The following is an 18,208-nucleotide window of genomic DNA, read 5'->3' as shown; positions in this document are numbered from 1 at the left end:
ATATAGCTTCGTTATATTTTTGCAAAGCAATTTTTCTCTATAAATAGCATTTTCCAACTAAAAATTACACAAAATTAATAAAATCCTTGTTGCATGTGTTTACAGTGTATATAATATAATATTTCTATCAAATAAATTAAACTCAGGGGCCTTATAAATTTGTATTTACTATTGAGATTAATAAATTTTAAAGAAATTTTATGGTACATTTGATAATTTCCAATATACCGGTATATCAGGTCATTAAAATGATAGGTAAATGGATGTTTTTTAAAATAAATAATTTTTTTATCATTAAAAACATTATAATAACCAAATATTATTTATCAAAATTGTCAAAAATATAAAATTTGATATTTTTTTAATTTTTATTCTTTATAATAGTCAATATTGAATTTTTTTAATGAAAATTTTCAAAATATTAGTGAATTGCTTATAAACAATGAAATTGTGATTTTTCTTATGATATTATTATCTCTAAAATACAATAATCGTCTTAATTAATAAAAATAATCGCTAATTTATCAATTTAACGCCTTAATGTACCGGTACATTCAAATTATTCAAATGTACCGTAAAAGCTCCTAAATTTTATTGCGTTAATTATAAACGGTAGAAAGTATACTTATATAGTACCCAAAAAAAGCTATTTTACTGGTTTTTTGGATGATTAATCACTAATGTATATGCTTAGCCAAACTTGGTCATTTGTGCGTTGGACATACATTTATCAAACCAAGATGGCCTCAGAATTGGGACCAACATACTCCATGTGAGAGTGTTGTTATCAACAGTGATTTAGAGACCCTATACAAAGAGGAGCAAAAATTAAAGTGGCTTAAAAGAAATGTGAGGCGCGGATCTGTTTGTAATTGTATACTTATGAAAAATGGTAGTAGTGTTTTTAGTGCGGAGGTTTCAAAATTGTATATCAAGAATACAATAGTTATACTAATTTTTAATAAAAAGATACTAATTTTATAATAATTAATGAAAGATTGTCATAATCGAATTTTTACTTCAATTCATTTTGTCTAGGTAAATTTGACACATAAGCTCAATTCATAAAATCGTACGAATTAACCTAAAATTAAAATAATATTAAAAGTAATATGTATTTATCAATCGTTAGTTGATCTAGTGGTGATTGGCGTTGGACTTGGTAGGAGGACCACAGTTCGATCCTCGCAACTGGGATCGGGAGGAGGCTGAAACCACTTGATGACAGAACTGACCCTCAAACCAGAACAGGCGGTCTAGCGGGCTGGATAATTGTGGTGGAAAAAAAATGTAATGTGTATTTTTTTCGGCTTTCGCCACCAGTTTAATATGGTTCGATGGTCGGTTCTGTCATCAAGTGGTTTCAGCCCTCTCCCTACCAAGTTCAGCGCCAATCACCACTGAACCAACTAATGATTAGTAAACAAAAAAAATATATGTATGTGACATATATACTAATATAATACTATAATAAAATGTCAATATTTTAAAATATTAACTTAATTACAAAGTCAAAATATACCAAATCATGATCATATGAATAGTAACATGTCTATAAACTTGTATCAATATACATAATTATTCCAACAGATCATATAAACAAGAAGATTCATAACTTTCTAAAATTATTAAAAAGTTAGAAGTATCCAAAAAAAATAACTAGAGTTACTCTCTTCAAAAATTCAATTCTCCTACAAAGCTACAATATCATCTTATTGATGTATTTATCTTCATATCATCATCAAATTCTTCTCCAATTCTCCAAACGATAACAGATCTTTAATATTAGAACCAAACTCCAAATTAATTGAAGTTATTTTTTTTCTACAAATGGGCAAAAAAATAAAATTTGAACCTTTAAAGATAAACTCGCAAATACAAATAAACTCGAGCGAGTTTACAAGATTTCAGCGAATTTGACCAAGTTATTGAACGATCATTGATGTATTTCTGATATTTTTTATTTTAAAAATTCCACGTGCATTTTTTAATATCATCTTAGGGGTAATTTAATACATTATTATTGTGTGTTATGGACTTGTCTCCACAGTAACTGGCTATCAAAGAAAGTGATCCTTGACCCAAAATCATGACAGCACCTCACAGTGAATGTGCACCTTTGCCTGAAGCTCAGCTCTATTCTTTGCCGATGTTTTCTCTTCCCACCCCCATGAATCTTTTATCCCCCTTGAATTTCCAATTTTGCCCTTAAAAAAACTTCGGTTCGTAGAAACCGAAGTTTTTTTTGGTCTTGAAAACAAATTTCGGTTTCTAAAAACCAAAATTTACTCTGAATTTACAGAAACCGAATTTTTCTGTAAGGGCAAAATTGAAATATTGGAGATATAAAAGATTCATGGGAGGGGGAATGGGAGGGGGAAGAGAAAACATCTTCTTTGCCATTGCCAGCAACAAAGCATTGTGCCATAAGAGTTTCCCAGCTCTTCCCCTTAAATTTTGATTGGCCACACCCACGATAAATCGATGGTCCCTTAAAATTAGATAGACCAGATCAAATTTGAATCAACTGCATCAATTCTAGCCACGTAAACTGTTTTAAACACACATGACACCAAATTGAAGTATAGCGCAAGCCTATTGATGTGTTCACTGCTTGCAATTAGTATTTTACTATCCATATGACCACTTTTTTTTGCCGAAGATTGTTCGATGTGTTAAGATTAGGAATATAAATGGATATTGGATAAATATGATATTCATATCCACTTTATATCTGTGCGGATATCCGTCAAACGGGTAATTCACAAATTTTGAAGTATCTGCGGATATTCACAGATACCATGATAATAATTTTTTTTAAAAAAAATTGTTATTCTTGTTATGAATTTTTATTTTAATTAGTTTAAACACCCGTGCATTCGCACGTATCTATTGACTTTTATTCGATATTTAAGTTTGTCATTATTATAATGTTGAAATTTTATTTATAATAAAATATTTAATAATGTGTTATATAAGTGCAACTATTATGTTATTTTTTGTAAAACTTATTAAATAAATAAATTTGATTATAATTATAAATGACAAATATTTATCCAGTTTTTATGTATAAGTTACAAATAGTCCCGTGTATAATTTTTGATAAAAAAATTTTAGAAATTTGATTAAGAACATTTAATAGTAATTAACTTTATTATTATTATTATTATTATTATTATTATTAATAGTTAGTACTGTAGTAACATTGGTAGCAATATTATTTTTTTATGAAAAATATTGTTTATGATTCTATTTTTATATTCGTATTTTTTATGCGTATTTATCATGTATTTTCTATAAATTTTTGTATTGACTAAATTTTCTATAAGTTTTTTATTGTGTTTGTTTTGTTCCTATTTTTATGTACAGATTCACATATAATTTTTTTTTATTGTATTTATCTTATTATTTCTATATTTTTTTATTGACTAAATTTTTTATAATGTTTTTATTGTTTTTGTTTTGTTTCAATTTTTATGTATAGATTCATATATGATCTTTTTTGTATTCATCTTATTCTTTTTTTTTTCTATAACTTTTTTTTGTTTGTAAAATTACAATAAAGGATACAAAACTTAGAATGTGGTTAATCCTACTAAGGATAAATTAGTAAATTTGGTAGTAATCGATTTTAATATATTAGATGTACATTACTTGAAATTTGTTTATCTTCTTTCTAAATACTAATTGAATGTTTATCTCATAAATGAATGCTTAATTGAATTTTTTTTATGTTATTCTTACATTTTTTCGTACAATGTTGCAAAACATATGGATCTGATCTCTCACTTAAGGAAGATCTTACCTCTCACCTAAGGAAGAAACGCTAGTTAGGTTATAATTTGATGTTTTTCCATCATTTATCTTTTTAAATCAACATTTAAGTGTTGTTAACGGATTCATTGTGTTCCAACAGGGAAACAGTCGCTGATATTAGTGAAAGAATTGTTCACTACTGCTGGAGATTGTAAAAGTAAAAAATCCTTGACGTGTAATATAAAGGATCATATGAAGGGTCCTTGCAAATCAAGATGTTTAATTATCTGTGAAAGATCTTTGTTTGGCAATGTTGTTAAAAACTCGTTTTAGATCGTAAATTCTATGGATTCTATGTTTTTAGGTATGACTTTCGTGCTAAATTAGAGCTAAAATCATTTTGAGTAAAATAGAAAGTCAAAACGAGTTTATACGATTTAACTCCCTATAAAATCAGTAAAATCACTTAAACTCGCGTGTTTTCACCTAACGATTCAAAAACTTAATTTTTTGTTCAATTTTTTTGGTACAAACAAAAGTTCAATTTTATCATATTAGTAATAAATAAATAAAATATCTTATGAAGAGACACACTTAATTTTTTTTTATAATAGTTTAAGTTAATAATTACAAGAGTAACAATTGATTATTTGATCTGTATTATACATCAAGTATATCAATTATCCAATGAGAATAGTTGTTATAAAAGGGGGACGTAGGAACAAAGGGAGTACATCAAAAGTTAGACAAATAATAATTTTTAGTGCTCGTATTTTTTCAACAATATCTCTTATTTTTATACACGTGTGTGAAAAAAATAAAACAATAGAAAAAGAATAGATGAAAAAAGTGAGAAACAAAACAAATAAGTAATTATTATATTTTGATAAAAAATAATATAATATAGGAAAATATTATATGATTATTTAAATATAATAAGTTTTTTTTAGATAGACTAAATGACGTCTGACCTAGCAATTTCGACATTTCTGTCAGTTGAGCAAAGAATTGTGGGCATTTAAATATATTTGTGGACATTTAAATATAATAAGTTATTTGATAAATAATGTAGATGGATAAATATTGTAAAAAAAAAATACTACCTCCGTCCCTAAATATAAGATCCTTTTGAGAAAAACACAGAGATTAAGAAAGTTGATTGTGGTATTAAATTTATTGATAATTGATATTGCTTTTACATTTTTATCTTTTAAGAGAGAGAATGAGTTAATGTTTTTTAGTGTATTTATTGAAGATTGTAGAAAAATATGCACTATAATTAGGGGCATATGTCTTATAAAAAGGGACAAAGAAAAATCTCAAAAGGATCTTATAATTAGAGACGAAGGTAGTACATAGTATAATAGGGGTTTCGTAAAAATCAAATAAAACAATATTACGGGTTAAAATATACAATAACTTTGTATGCATGATTCAATCATATATAATATTTAATCTTACATGATATGCATGATTCAAAGAGTCATATTTAAATATGTGAAAACAATGAGAGACATATCATTTCCTAACAAGATATATTGATGAGAATATAGTTGTTGTGCTATTTGTTATTGAAATAAGCATTACTATATATAATCATATTTAACTAATGAGAATGAGAGAAAATCAATTTAGTGTGAATTATGTTGAGAATAGTGCATAATTATTTTTTTTTAAGATTTTATATTTAAAATAAGATAATATTAAGATTTATATTTCTGTTTAGAATTTTAAGGATATGTTTAGAATTTATAAGATTAATTTGTTATTTAAAAGATATGATTTGTTTTTATGTAGCTCTATATATAAAGCCATATATTTATGAACAATACGTGAGACAGAACATAAGAGTATTCGAAATCCACAAACAAATGCACATCATCCAAATGCCAAAACTGGCTACCACCTCAAATATGAAAGCAACCACATGATGAAAGTACAAAAGCAAGTATTTTCGTTATATCGTATCCACAGGGACTAGTGTGATATCAAACGTTGGTTTGCGATTTCCATGATTTTAAGTGCGGGGTTTTGTAAGATTTGTTTTGAAAACATAAAAGTGCGATTTGGTTAAAAGGATTTTTAAACTTTCGGATAACAAAAAGTTGTCGGAACTAGATTCATTATCTCGTTAGCATGTATCAATCAACCTCACTATATATATTTCATTTACCAATCATTATTATCACATATCACACATCGAACGTATCCGTGTCCGGATTACGCCATGAAATCTATTATATCTATTAACGTTCGATGTCTCGAATCATTAATCGACATAATAGCATTAAGATCTGATATTTGACGTGATTATTAAATTCGACATCTATGTCTAAACATTGAAGTTTAATAAGTGATTATCTTTACTCTCGATTCAAACAATATATGTCTATGCCGTTCAAATCTTTTAGAAATAGACGATTAAAACAAGATAACACTTATAATGATTGATAAAGAAAACATATATATTAAGATCGAATTGACTACATGATCACAAAATAACTACATTTAATCCCAACAACAAAGGAATTTAGCTAGACATGATAAAAGTAAACTTACAAGAACAATGATGAAAAGGGATGAAGAACATCTCTTGATTTCTCAAGTACAATGATGAATCCACCTTCAAGAACTCTAAAACTAATGTTACTTATGTTTCTGAACTATTACAAAACTATATATCTAAGAGAATGGCTTCTGAGCTCTATTTATAGATTTTCAGGACAGTGGAGTTCGCTAAGCGAAATGATGTTCGCTGAGCGAACTAGTTACTTAAGCAAGGGGTTTCTTGACACGTAGCAAAAAGCCTGACTCATCATTTTGTTCGCCGAAGCTCGCTATGTCTCGCCATCAGACCATTCCTCCCGGGTTGTGCTCGCCATCTCTCGCTATCTTTCGCTGAGCGAATGGTTAATTTGTTGTTCTGCTCGCTGAATCTCGCTGAAGCTCGCCATGGACCCTTAACCCACTGGTTTTGTTCGCTGCAGCTCGCTATGGCTTCGCTGAGCGAAGGCTTCAAAATCCTGCTTTTTCTAGCCATTCCTAACAAAATACCTTGGGATCAATTTTTCTTTGATTTAATGTTATATTTACATCAAAAGGGGTTTTAATCAAGATTTCTTCATAAATGTATTGGTAAGTGCCCATAATTCATGATACTTTTTAACTAAAATTGGGCACTTATCAAATCTCCCCAACTTAGGACTTTGTTTGTCCTCAAACAAAAGGTAACATTTCAAAAATACAAGCTCAAAATTTTAAATCTCAGGAAAGGTTTGTAATCAATCAAAGTTTTTGAAATTTCTTTTCCTAAGCATGAGTAAAACTATGCGTACTCAAGACTATTTCTTAAAATATTCAAAAGAACAAAGCATGATCATGAATTAATTGCTATGTCTAAGCAAAATTCTCAACATCTTTATCAAACAATCAAGACTCAAGTGTTATCAAAAATTTCTCACCAATATATCACTCAAGGGTAAGTGTTTCACTCAATCCAAACAATGTGTATGCAACAATTCAATTCAAACATTCATCAAAGCAATGTCACAAAACATGTCGTCAATCGTGGATCACTAAGGACTTTATTAAGCTTGTAACTGGGCTGGGCTACAAAAATTCATTGTTTTTCTTTGGATTTCAAAAGGCCTCAAGGATAAGAGAGCAATAACAAAACTTACAGAACTTCAAATTCATCTAAAATTTCGCATTCATTTACTCCCTTTCTTTTTCTTTTCTCCCCTATTTCATTGGTGATTCTTTTCTTTCTTTACAATGACACTTTCTTCAGAATTTTTTTTTTTTTCTTTTTCTTTCTTTTTTTCTTTTCATTTGTGTCAATCTTTTATTTTTTAACATTTTTTTTTTCTTTTCAATCACCCAATCCACTACTTTTCCAAATCATTTTTGTAACATCTGTAACCTACTTCTCCACAACTTGAATCTTAACATGACCCTAATTGAAATACAATTGCTCTCCTATCCTAAGACAAGGGTAGAGTAGTTGTTTTTCCATTCATTCGGTTTCAGGGTTTATAAAACAAACAATTTTCAAAATTTTAAGGCTCAACAGGGGACACAAAAGATCACTATCTCACAAGGTAGGTTAAGTTTGGCCAAGTAGTTATCACTCAAAAAGAAACAGGGCCTTGATCATATCCACAATATCAAACTCATTAGTGACAGCAAGATTAAGTTAAAATTAAATGAGCACACATCATTGCTGGCTCTCAAAAATTTATGTAAACAATGGAAAGTTCACACATTCTCACCCGGCTAGGTTGATAACACAAGCTTCAATCATGTTCAACAAAAAACATTTAAAATCATCTTAGAACAATCAACACAATTCAAAACCATGTTAGGTTCCTAAGCCTATTTCAAGGACTAATCAAGAAGTTTAGACATAAAGTTCTACAAAACATTATTACCATGCTTGATCATTGATTTACCACAAACCTAACTTCAGATTTTTCCTAATTATGTGAGCTTGTTTGCAAAAAGCTATTCACAATATTCACACTACTTAAAAACTTGTCACCAAATATCAAACATTAACATTTAAAACATTAAAAGACATTGTCATAAAACATTGTCAAGTACCACACCACATGTTCAAAATACAAAAGCTTAACACAAACCACATAAAACATGAATTAAACTTGTTCCCAACAAAACAACTAAATAAACCAACTAGTAAAAGAAATAAATGACTGAAAGCTTGTAAATTTTCACTCATTTTTGTGAGCTTTCAGTCATCATCTGAATCTGCTTCTTCTTCATCTTCCTCCGCCATGCTTGCATCACCCTCACCACCATCATCTTCTTCATCATCATCCTCCATACCAGCTTCCTCATTGTCACCAGCATCAGCATCTGGTGCCATCCCTCCTCCAATGAAAGTAGGCCTGACCTCAGGCCAATGAACATAGGATTGAAAATCCTCAGGGTTCATTACTGGCTGGCCTGTATGCGTCCGATAGATGGACTCATGAACAACTGTCATTGCCCGAAAACCTGCATCATTCTGATCATATAAGTGTGTAAAGAAATTATAAAAATTTTGATCAGAGAATCCGGAGGTGGCTGGTTGAGTAGGTGGCTGTGGTGGTGGTGGTGGTGGCTGTCGTGTTCTCTTCTTTTTTGGCTTGCAGTAGCGGTCAACATAATCATCATTGATAGTAGGAATATCCTCATTCCCAATTTGAGGAAGATTCAATCTGTTGGCCGAGCACAATCCCATAATGAGACATGGGAAACCTAAAGGACTCTTGGTCTTTACCTTGCTAGACTTAAGTGCCCTATCCGGGTGACCACTTAGAACAATTTCTTTCATCCACCTAGAGATTATTCCCGCAACATCTATTTCCAATCCCTCATTTATGTAATGAATAAGGCCCAGGATGTTCATGGTGGCATCTGAAGGGTGGGAATTAGGTTGGATGTTGTACAAAACCAGGTTAAACAGCAGCACAGTGAAGGTTTTCATATCCTCTCGCATTGCCCTCAAAGGTGTTTGGGTTGCATTAAAGACAAAATCAGTGTTTGGTCTAAGTAGCTTACTCCTCATAGACTGAGCATCCCAAGTTCCCCGATTCCGTTGTTTTTGGAATGCACACAGTGTTTCATTGTGTGGCAATGTGAAAGGGTTTCCAAGGTATGCATTGATGGCATCGCGGTCGAATCGGATGGTTCGACCACGAACCATGGTGGTGTAGGGGAAAGGTTCATCACCTTCTGGGAGAGCATTAGCATAAAACTCTCTTACAATGACCGGGTTGTAGGTGGATGGTGGGTGCACAATTTTTTCCCAACCCCGGAGTTGCACAATTCTTGCAAACTTCTCATAATCTCCATGCTCAAAGATGTCAAAGATCCTCTCACTCAAAAATTTTCTCTTTTCTAGTGCCCTAAACCGATCAAATTGTTCTTGCCCTTTGAATCGGTTCATGTCCAACTCTTCAGTTTGGTGGGAAGAACTTGCGATGGTTTTCTGTTTCTTACCAGCTGAAGGCTTCTTTGGTGCCATTTCCTGAAATAAAATCTAATTAGATAACACAATAACAGGGCACAATCAAAGAAAAATTGTTGCAGGTTCTGCAGGTGTTCGCTCAACAACAAAGGAATTTAGCTAGACATGATAAAAGTAAACTTACAAGAACAATGATGAAAAGGGATGAAGAACATCTCTTGATTTCTCAAGTACAATGATGAATCCACCTTCAAGAACTCTAAAACTAATGTTACTTATGTTTCTGAACTATTACAAAACTATATATCTAAGAGAATGGCTTCTGAGCTCTATTTATAGATTTTCAGGACAGTGGAGTTCGCTAAGCGAAATGATGTTCGCTGAGCGAACTAGTTACTTAAGCAAGGGGTTTCTTGACACGTAGCAAAAAGCCTGACTCATCATTTTGTTCGCCGAAGCTCGCTATGTCTCGCCATCAGACCATTCCTCCCGGGTTGTGCTCGCCATCTCTCGCTATCTTTCGCTGAGCGAATGGTTAATTTGTTGTCCTGCTCGCTGAATCTCGCTGAAGCTCGCCATGGACCCTTAACCCACTGGTTTTGTTCGCTGCAGCTCGCTATGGCTTCGCTGAGCGAAGGCTTCAAAATCCTGCTTTTTCTAGCCATTCCTAACAAAATGCCTTGGGATCAATTTTTCTTTGATTTAATGTTGTATTTACATCAAAAGGGGTTTTAATCAAGATTTCTTCATAAATGTATTGGTAAGTGCCCATAATTCATGATACCTTTTAACTAAAATTGGGCACTTATCACCACACACCATATCTGATTACCAAACATGCACCACAAACATCTGATCACTGTTGAAGAACAATTCAATCAGTTGCACAAGATGTTGTACCAGATGCTGGAGCATTTGTCCCTCTATTCTTGTTAGTTACTTGCTTTGCAAGATAGTTGTTAGTTTGTTAGTTATAACAGGTTGTTATAACTACTTTTGGTTTGTTGGTTAGTTAGTAACTAACCTGAGTTGGTTACTCTAGTTAGTTTGTTAACCAAGCAATACACTGCAATTTGTATCTCTATAGATTGTATTCATATGATCAATAAAATCAATGCTCATTGATGAAATTATTCCCTCTCTCTCACTCTCTTCCACTCTAACAATCACATAGAAAATGAGACATAAAAGAAGAAAGGCAGGATCATACCATTTATCAACCAAAGTTAACGGAACCGTTAAGGATATAGAATCAAAGCATTCATTGTAAGAGTGATTCTAGGAAAAGCAATCATAACCGATCAAGTAATTAAACTTGTAACTGACAAGAGAAATCATAGGAGTGATATTAGGATAGAATTCAAACTTATATGTCATGTATCCTATATAAACAATACGTGTATACTATGTAAATATCAAGGCAGATAATATCAATTCATATACTGTGCACATTTGTTTCTATATGGTATCATACGCCCTATAGACTCCGCCGAGTACGATCCACCATAGCTTCCAAATCCAACAATCTTTCACCTCTCAAGAAAGGCACACAAATTTCACTAAAATTATCTACTTCCACCTTTTTTGCTTGGCTTGCTGGCATGAAATGCAAAGGCTATATCAATGGGAAAACTAAACCAAAACCTGAGTTTATCACTACTGTTGATGGTAAGTTAACCGATAATCCAGCCTGAGGATTGGTTTGCAAATGACCAACTCATTGTTGGTTTTCTCCTTGCGTCCATGACTGAGCGTGACGCCGTTGCCTTCGTATCTTGCGATACCGCTCGCCAACTATGGCTGGCCATTGAGGCCAAGTATGCTGATCCATCACGAGCTCATGGGATGTGCCTCAAAAATCAATTGCAGAGAAGACACAAAGGTTCTCAAACTGTCACGGAATTCCTGTTTCAGATCAAGCGAGTAGCTGATGAACTAGCCGTCTTGGATGCCACAATCTCTGACGATGATATTACTCTCTATGTCTTGAATGGCTTGGGATCTGAGTATCGCGACATCGCCACATCCATTCACACCAGAGAACGATCCTTCACTTTTGAAGAATTACATAGCCATCTCATTGCACATGAAGAATTTCTGCAAAAAGAAGATGGACCTGCTGAAGTTACTGCCCCAACAGCAAATTTCCATCAACGAAATAGACCACAAAATTTTTGTGGCTGCAATACGCATCGTCGCGGCGGTCGTCATGCTTCACAGCCATCACAAAATATGAAACACAACTCAATGGATTCATTTAACCCAATGCAGTCCTTTTCACGCAATCAACATTTTTCAAACAATAATTACCGACCTTTTCAGCAAGGACCGTCAAGGAGCCAAAATCACTTCAATTCTCGAGCTCATCGTTCACTACCAAGTTGTCAATTCTGTGATTTTCCAAGTCATATAGCCAAGAATTGTCCACAACTCATGCAATCTGGTCCTACTGCTAACTATGCTGCTGCAAACTCAAACTGGATCTTTGATAATGGAACCAACCATCACATCACCACAGACTTAAACAACTTAAGTCTTCATGCTAACTATGAAGGTCTCGACTCAGTCACTATGGGAGATGGTTCAGGTTTAGCCATTTCATATATGAGTTCCACTCATATTCTCACTCCTTCTACTACTGTTTTGTGTGTCCCAAAAGCAAGTCATAATTTAATCTCTGTTGCAAACAATTTGTCAACAAAATAATGTTTATGTTGAATTTCACCCTTTCTCTTTTCATGTGAAGGATCTCATGACAGGGGCAACGTTGATGTGCGGTCCAACTAGTGGTGATCTCTACACCCTTAAACCTTCACAATCAATCCCTCCAACCACTCTCCAAGCCTCACGGACCAACACCACACTTTGGCATGCTCGGCTAGGCCATCCCTCACGCACATTTGTTTCTATAAGAACCCCCCCCCCCCCCCCCCCCCCAACACTAACCCTCAACATGCCTCTGCTTAAAACAAGAATGAAGGGGGAAATAGTAATTTCACATGCTTCTCCTAATAGATTTTGCCTATAATTTATTGAGATACATGTAATAAATTTTTTTGTTATATTGGTGCATTCATAAATAAATAGACAATAAGACATACAACTACTAGAGCACTCAAGCTCAGAAAATATTACAATGATAAATAGAGATGTGCTATATAAACACAAAAATTGGACAAAAATACGATATCGTATTTTCTCAACTCACAACATGAATATTGAGGCATGCAACAAATATTAAAAAAATTAAAAGTACAATTTTATTGTATTTTTGTTAAAAAATTGTGTCTAAATAACATTTTCCTGACAAATATTAGCTAATTGACTCAAACTCAAGCTCTGTCTCTGACGTCAATATTGAATAATTGGACCATCTATTCATAAACATCGACATGTTAGGTTACTACTAAAGTGAAAAATGTGGGTGTTAAATTGGAATTTAAGAAAATTGTGGGGGTATGGATACCAAGTGTGGGGGTAGGGACTTTCTCAAAGAAAAAGGAGGCAACGACCATGTAAGACCCAATCCATTAGGCCCAAATATATTGTGTACTTTTTGGCGCCTATACTATACCTGTCATTCAACCGTTTACTCCCTTAACTACCATTCTTCTTCTTCTCACTAATCTGAGAGTTTGATATCACAGTCATGGAGAACCAGAATTTGCAGAACCAGAATCCACTCTTTCTCTCTCGCCCTTCAAAATTCCACTTCTCGACATGTTCAAAGACAAGCTCAAGCTTCCAACTCCTGACAAGCCTGGAAGGATTTTTCCTGATCGGCTTGGAAGCTTGGTGATGATCTCAGGATTGGACGAAAAAGGAAATGAAATCGAGAGATCGGAGTTTGAATTCGAGTCTGGTGAAGAGCTGGAGCCGATTAAACCTGGCGCGTTAGGGTTTCACAGAGAGAGTGATGATGGCGATGAAGCTATTGATGATGAAAAGGACGATAAGGATCAGAGAATTCGGAAGAAGACGAATAAAGATGCTGTTGCAGCTTCGGTTTCGGTGTTGAAGTCTATTTTGTTGGATGAGAAAAGATCGGATTTAGAATATGAGGTTAGAGTTAGAGGTGTGGTTGTGTTTTTCTGATTAAGTTAATTAGGTCATGAAAAATTGAAATGAAGTGTGGATTAAGCATTTGTGTTCTTAGGGTTTCTTGTAATTTATGCTCTTCCTTTTTTTATTATTAATGTAGATTTCTCGGAGGGAGATTAATTTGGAAAAGTTGCGAAGAATTGCTAGCACTGGGATTCCTAATGGAGGAGGTTTGCGTGCAACAGCTTGGAAGGTAATATTAATTAATAACTTCATCATGTTACTATGTTAGTTTAGCTTATTTGAATTTTTAACTTTGGTGTTGAATTTGCATATTAATAATCTGAGAATATGATACCTTTAGCACTCTGATAACTTACAATAGTGCGGAATATAACATTTATTGTATGTTTATGACTTCCGTTCGTTCATCTAGTATTGTAAGATTTTAGTAGCAAATAAGAGTTAGATTGTAAGAGTGGAGAAAGAAAAGTGAAAAGACTTGAAAACTAGAATTGGAGATATGCGAGTAGTGGGGTTGATTGGAGTTAGAGGGGATGCTAAAAATTTGATTTCTCACTGTGATTAGCAGTTGAATGTGTTGGCAGTGGCATAATTAAGTTGCTGGAGTGTTTGGTTTGTGCTAATTTAATATATGCAGGTTTCTATAATTGGTGATATAATAGAGAATTTCGGTTTGTATATGAATTTGCTGAGGTGCTCTTATGTGAAATTGATTTAGTTAGTGAAGGAGGGGCAAACATGAATAAGGTCGGGAAAAGGAGAAATCACGCTAAACAAATGGCCTGCTGTATTGGTGATCGAACAAATAAATGGTGTGTCAAAATATAGGTTGTCCTAGATACTAGATAGCAATATAGGACCGTGTACACGATGAATAAAACATGTATGAATTTTTATCTGTTTTATATATGGGGAGGGTGTGACAGCTCTTCCGGGCTTTAACTCACATTATAAGAGGGGATTGGAGAAATAAATCAAAGGAGCAGCAACCGGGAGAGATATGGAGCAGGTGGACTGGTGGAGGACGTCTCTTGATGTTGCTATGTATTTTAGTAGCAGGATATAGACAGTGTTGTAATAGGATGTAAAGACTATCTTGTGCTAATCTGAGCATTTCTTATGCTTTGATTAGGTTGTTCCATAAATTTTTCTTTTAAAAAGAAAAAATAAATAACTAGCAAATATCTAGATTTATGTTTCATTTGCAAAAGTATAAAAACCTTTGTTTAAGGCTATGTCTGCACATAAGCTGCTGATTGTCCTGTTATGATTTCCTTAACCAGCTACTCTTGGGCTACTTACCTTCATCACATGACCTATGGGAGACTCAATTAGAAGAGAATAGGCAAAAGTATGCTGATATGAAAGAGGAGCTTCTCCTGAATCCGGTAATATACTTCTGGTTTGTACAATTTTCACATGAACTGTAATTTTCACTGATCACACATTGTTGAATCTAAGACAGTCGGAGCATATCTGGAAGGAGGCTAAGGACTTAAGTTCCACACAGCAGCATGAGGACAATGACGCTGATGGCCCCCTTAGGCGACATGAAATTTCTGTGGAAGATCACCCTCTGAGCCTCGATAAGGAAAGTCTTTGGAGGCAATATTTTCAGGTAAGTTTGTTCTCCATTTCAGAGTTACTTTGGATGCCTTCAGGATAATGAAGTTAATACTTATTACTGGCTGGCCATTTTTCTAGCATACAGAGATAGTGGATCAGATAGATCGAGATTTGCAGCGTACGCATCCAGACATGCCATTCTTTTCGGCAGAGACATCATTTAGTCGAAAAAATAGAGTAAATGCCCCCCCTCCCCCTGTGTTTAGTATTAAATTTTAGGGGGCTCGCCTCTGACTGAGTTTTTATTGATACTTTTGTCAATAGGAAGCCATGAAGAATATTCTTCTCCTTTTCGCGAAGTCAAATCCTGCAATTTGTTATGTGCAAGGCATGAATGAGGTCTTGGCACCTATATACTATGTATTTAGGACTGATACTGACAAGCAAAATGCTGTAAGCACTTTATTGGTAGAAACTGTTTATCATGTGATATTCCCTTTCTTTCATTGGATGGAATAGTTTGTTTCAAGATGAATACATACACTCAGTAGGATACGAAAATTAATGGTTAATTTCGGGTCTAACTTGTGCATTGAAAATTAGAATTTGAGTGTAATATATTTTACCATTTTGCTTATTAGGCCATTAATGCTTTCTCTCTTCAACCCATCGTGTGCAGATGCCTGAAAGCTATACCGCTAGTGCTAGATAATTTTTATTTTTAACTTCTGTTTTAGAGATGAATCAAAACCAGCCAAGCATGGTTCAGTGTCCTTTATTATATGTTGACGGATATCCATTTTATGCTGATGAATTTTATTATTTATTATTTAGGACGGTTCTGTTTTATCTCTTTTATGTTGGTGAATTTTATTGTTGATTATTTACTTATGCTTCATTTTCTTTCTCTTAGGAGAATGCAGAAGCAGATAGTTTTTCATGTTTTGTTCGAATCTTAGGTGACTCTGTGGATCATTTCTGTCAACAATTGGACAACAGTTCAAGTGGTATCCTTGCTACTCTTTCCCGTTTGTCAGATCTACTTAAAGTAAATGACGAGCAGTTATGGCATCATCTTGAATTTACAACAAAGGTAGAACCTTCCAACATTTTTTTATTCAACACTTGTACAGTTCAGTTTTATTTAAAACTCATGCCATATAACCTCATGAACAGATCAAACCACAATTCTACGCATTCCGGTGGATTACACTGCTACTCACCCAAGAGTTCAAGTTTGAGTTTATTTTGAGAATATGGGATACTCTTCTTAGTAATACTTTTGGTGTTCAGGTTTCTCTCTCTCAGCTGAACTCCTCGGCAATTGTCTTACTGTAAATTATATTATGTCTGCTTATAACTGTTTTTGCAGGATATGCTTCTTCGGATCTGTTGTGCGATGCTACTTTGCGTGAAAAGCAGACTACTGAGTGGTGACTTTGTGGCTAATATAAAGCTTTTACAACACTATCCTGATGATATTAACTTAGAATACCTCCTCCAGGTAGCTCAGGATATTAGTCCAGACACATCTTATATTTTGTCCCTTTGATATCACAGTGGACATTTTTCAAATACTTCAATCAAAGTTTATTTGAAAAACGGAATGTCTATACGCAGCAAAGCACTAGACACGTTAATGCACTAGTTTGAGAATACATGCAAAGGAAGAAAGCAGTTGAAGTTTGCTAAAAAAAAGAGAAAATTTTCAGTTCCTTTAGCCTGAGGCGAAAACTGGTAGCCTGAGGCGAAAAATTGTAGCAAAATTCAGACAACTCTCTGTTTTGTCGCCTGCAGCAAAGCACTAGACACGTTAATGCACTAGTTTGATAATACATGCAAAGGAAGAAAGCAGTTGAAGTTTGCTAAAAAAAAGAGAAAAATTTCAGTTCCTTTAGCCTGAGGCGAAAACTTGTAGCAAAATTCAGACAACTCTCTGTTTTGTCGCCTGGAGCGTAAATTCTTTTAGCCTGGGGCGTAAATTCTTTTAGCAAATGTTTACAACCAAAGGTAGTGCAATTTTTTTATGAAAAAAATAAAAAAAATAAGTGAGCTCGGACTAGAAGACTTTGTTGATGAAAGCCGGAAAACTTAAAGAACGTACGCACGCGCACACTATGAGCAAATCAGCGGTATCAGCCTGAGCAGATTGAACTCATCAACTACGGTGGCAACAACTTGTCTATCATTATGAGCATCTTGGTAGAAAAACCAAGAAAAAAAAAAACCTTTTCCCAATGGGATTCGACGCTCATAACAGCAAACCTGGGACTATAAGCTTTTCTGCCAAAAGTTGCGGGTTATGTCTTATTCAAAATTGTTTCATATGAGAGATTAAAGAAGGGTGAAGAGGACAAAAACATTTGATTTTTATAAGATTCACATTTGCACTTTAACTAGTAAACCTTATAAAAATTTATCCACCATCCAATATCATATTTTAATTGGCCATAGAATGACTATGACAGTATTGATGAATCACACACATACCCACACAAGGTAGAAAATGGTGAATAATGTGTTGTATTATTCCATTGCATTAGCTGTGTTTAAATATACATAACAGGGGTACAATCGTGATCATATAATCAAGTTAATTGTAGTTACAATAGTAATGAAAATAATATACAATGTCTATATATGTGAAATGAAATAATGTTGTTGACTATTTGTTATTAACGTTGGCAGACAATGACTACATGTCATTATGAGATGAGGTTCATTTCTCTAACTACACACACCTGAGTTTGCATCCTAAGATGTGAATTCCTTTTTTTTCTTTTTTTTTTTTCAATTTTTGTTATTTATACACTTGTTTTCTACATTGCAATGAGGTAAAATAGAAATGTT

The 18,208-nt window shown here is 33.6% G+C and overlaps 1 protein-coding gene across 1 annotated transcript; it reads left to right on the top strand.

The window, feature by feature from the left end:
* Positions 1-13,328: 13,328 nt before the first annotated feature.
* LOC123881686 (TBC domain-containing protein C1952.17c-like) lies at positions 13,329-17,920 on the top strand. Its single transcript, XM_045930408.1, has 9 exons — positions 13,329-13,789; positions 13,929-14,021; positions 15,076-15,180; positions 15,258-15,410; positions 15,497-15,595; positions 15,683-15,811; positions 16,272-16,451; positions 16,535-16,651; positions 16,731-17,920. Exons 1-9 carry the CDS (start codon positions 13,448-13,450, stop codon positions 16,908-16,910), a joined length of 1,398 nt encoding a protein of 465 aa, XP_045786364.1. The 5' UTR covers positions 13,329-13,447; the 3' UTR covers positions 16,911-17,920.
* The last annotated feature ends 288 nt before the right edge of the window (positions 17,921-18,208 follow it).

This window comes from Trifolium pratense, linkage group LG4 (genome assembly GCF_020283565.1).
Source record: "Trifolium pratense cultivar HEN17-A07 linkage group LG4, ARS_RC_1.1, whole genome shotgun sequence".
Classification (NCBI taxonomy): Eukaryota; Viridiplantae; Streptophyta; class Magnoliopsida; order Fabales; family Fabaceae; genus Trifolium; species Trifolium pratense.
This window is presented reverse-complemented; position numbering and strand designations above follow the sequence as displayed.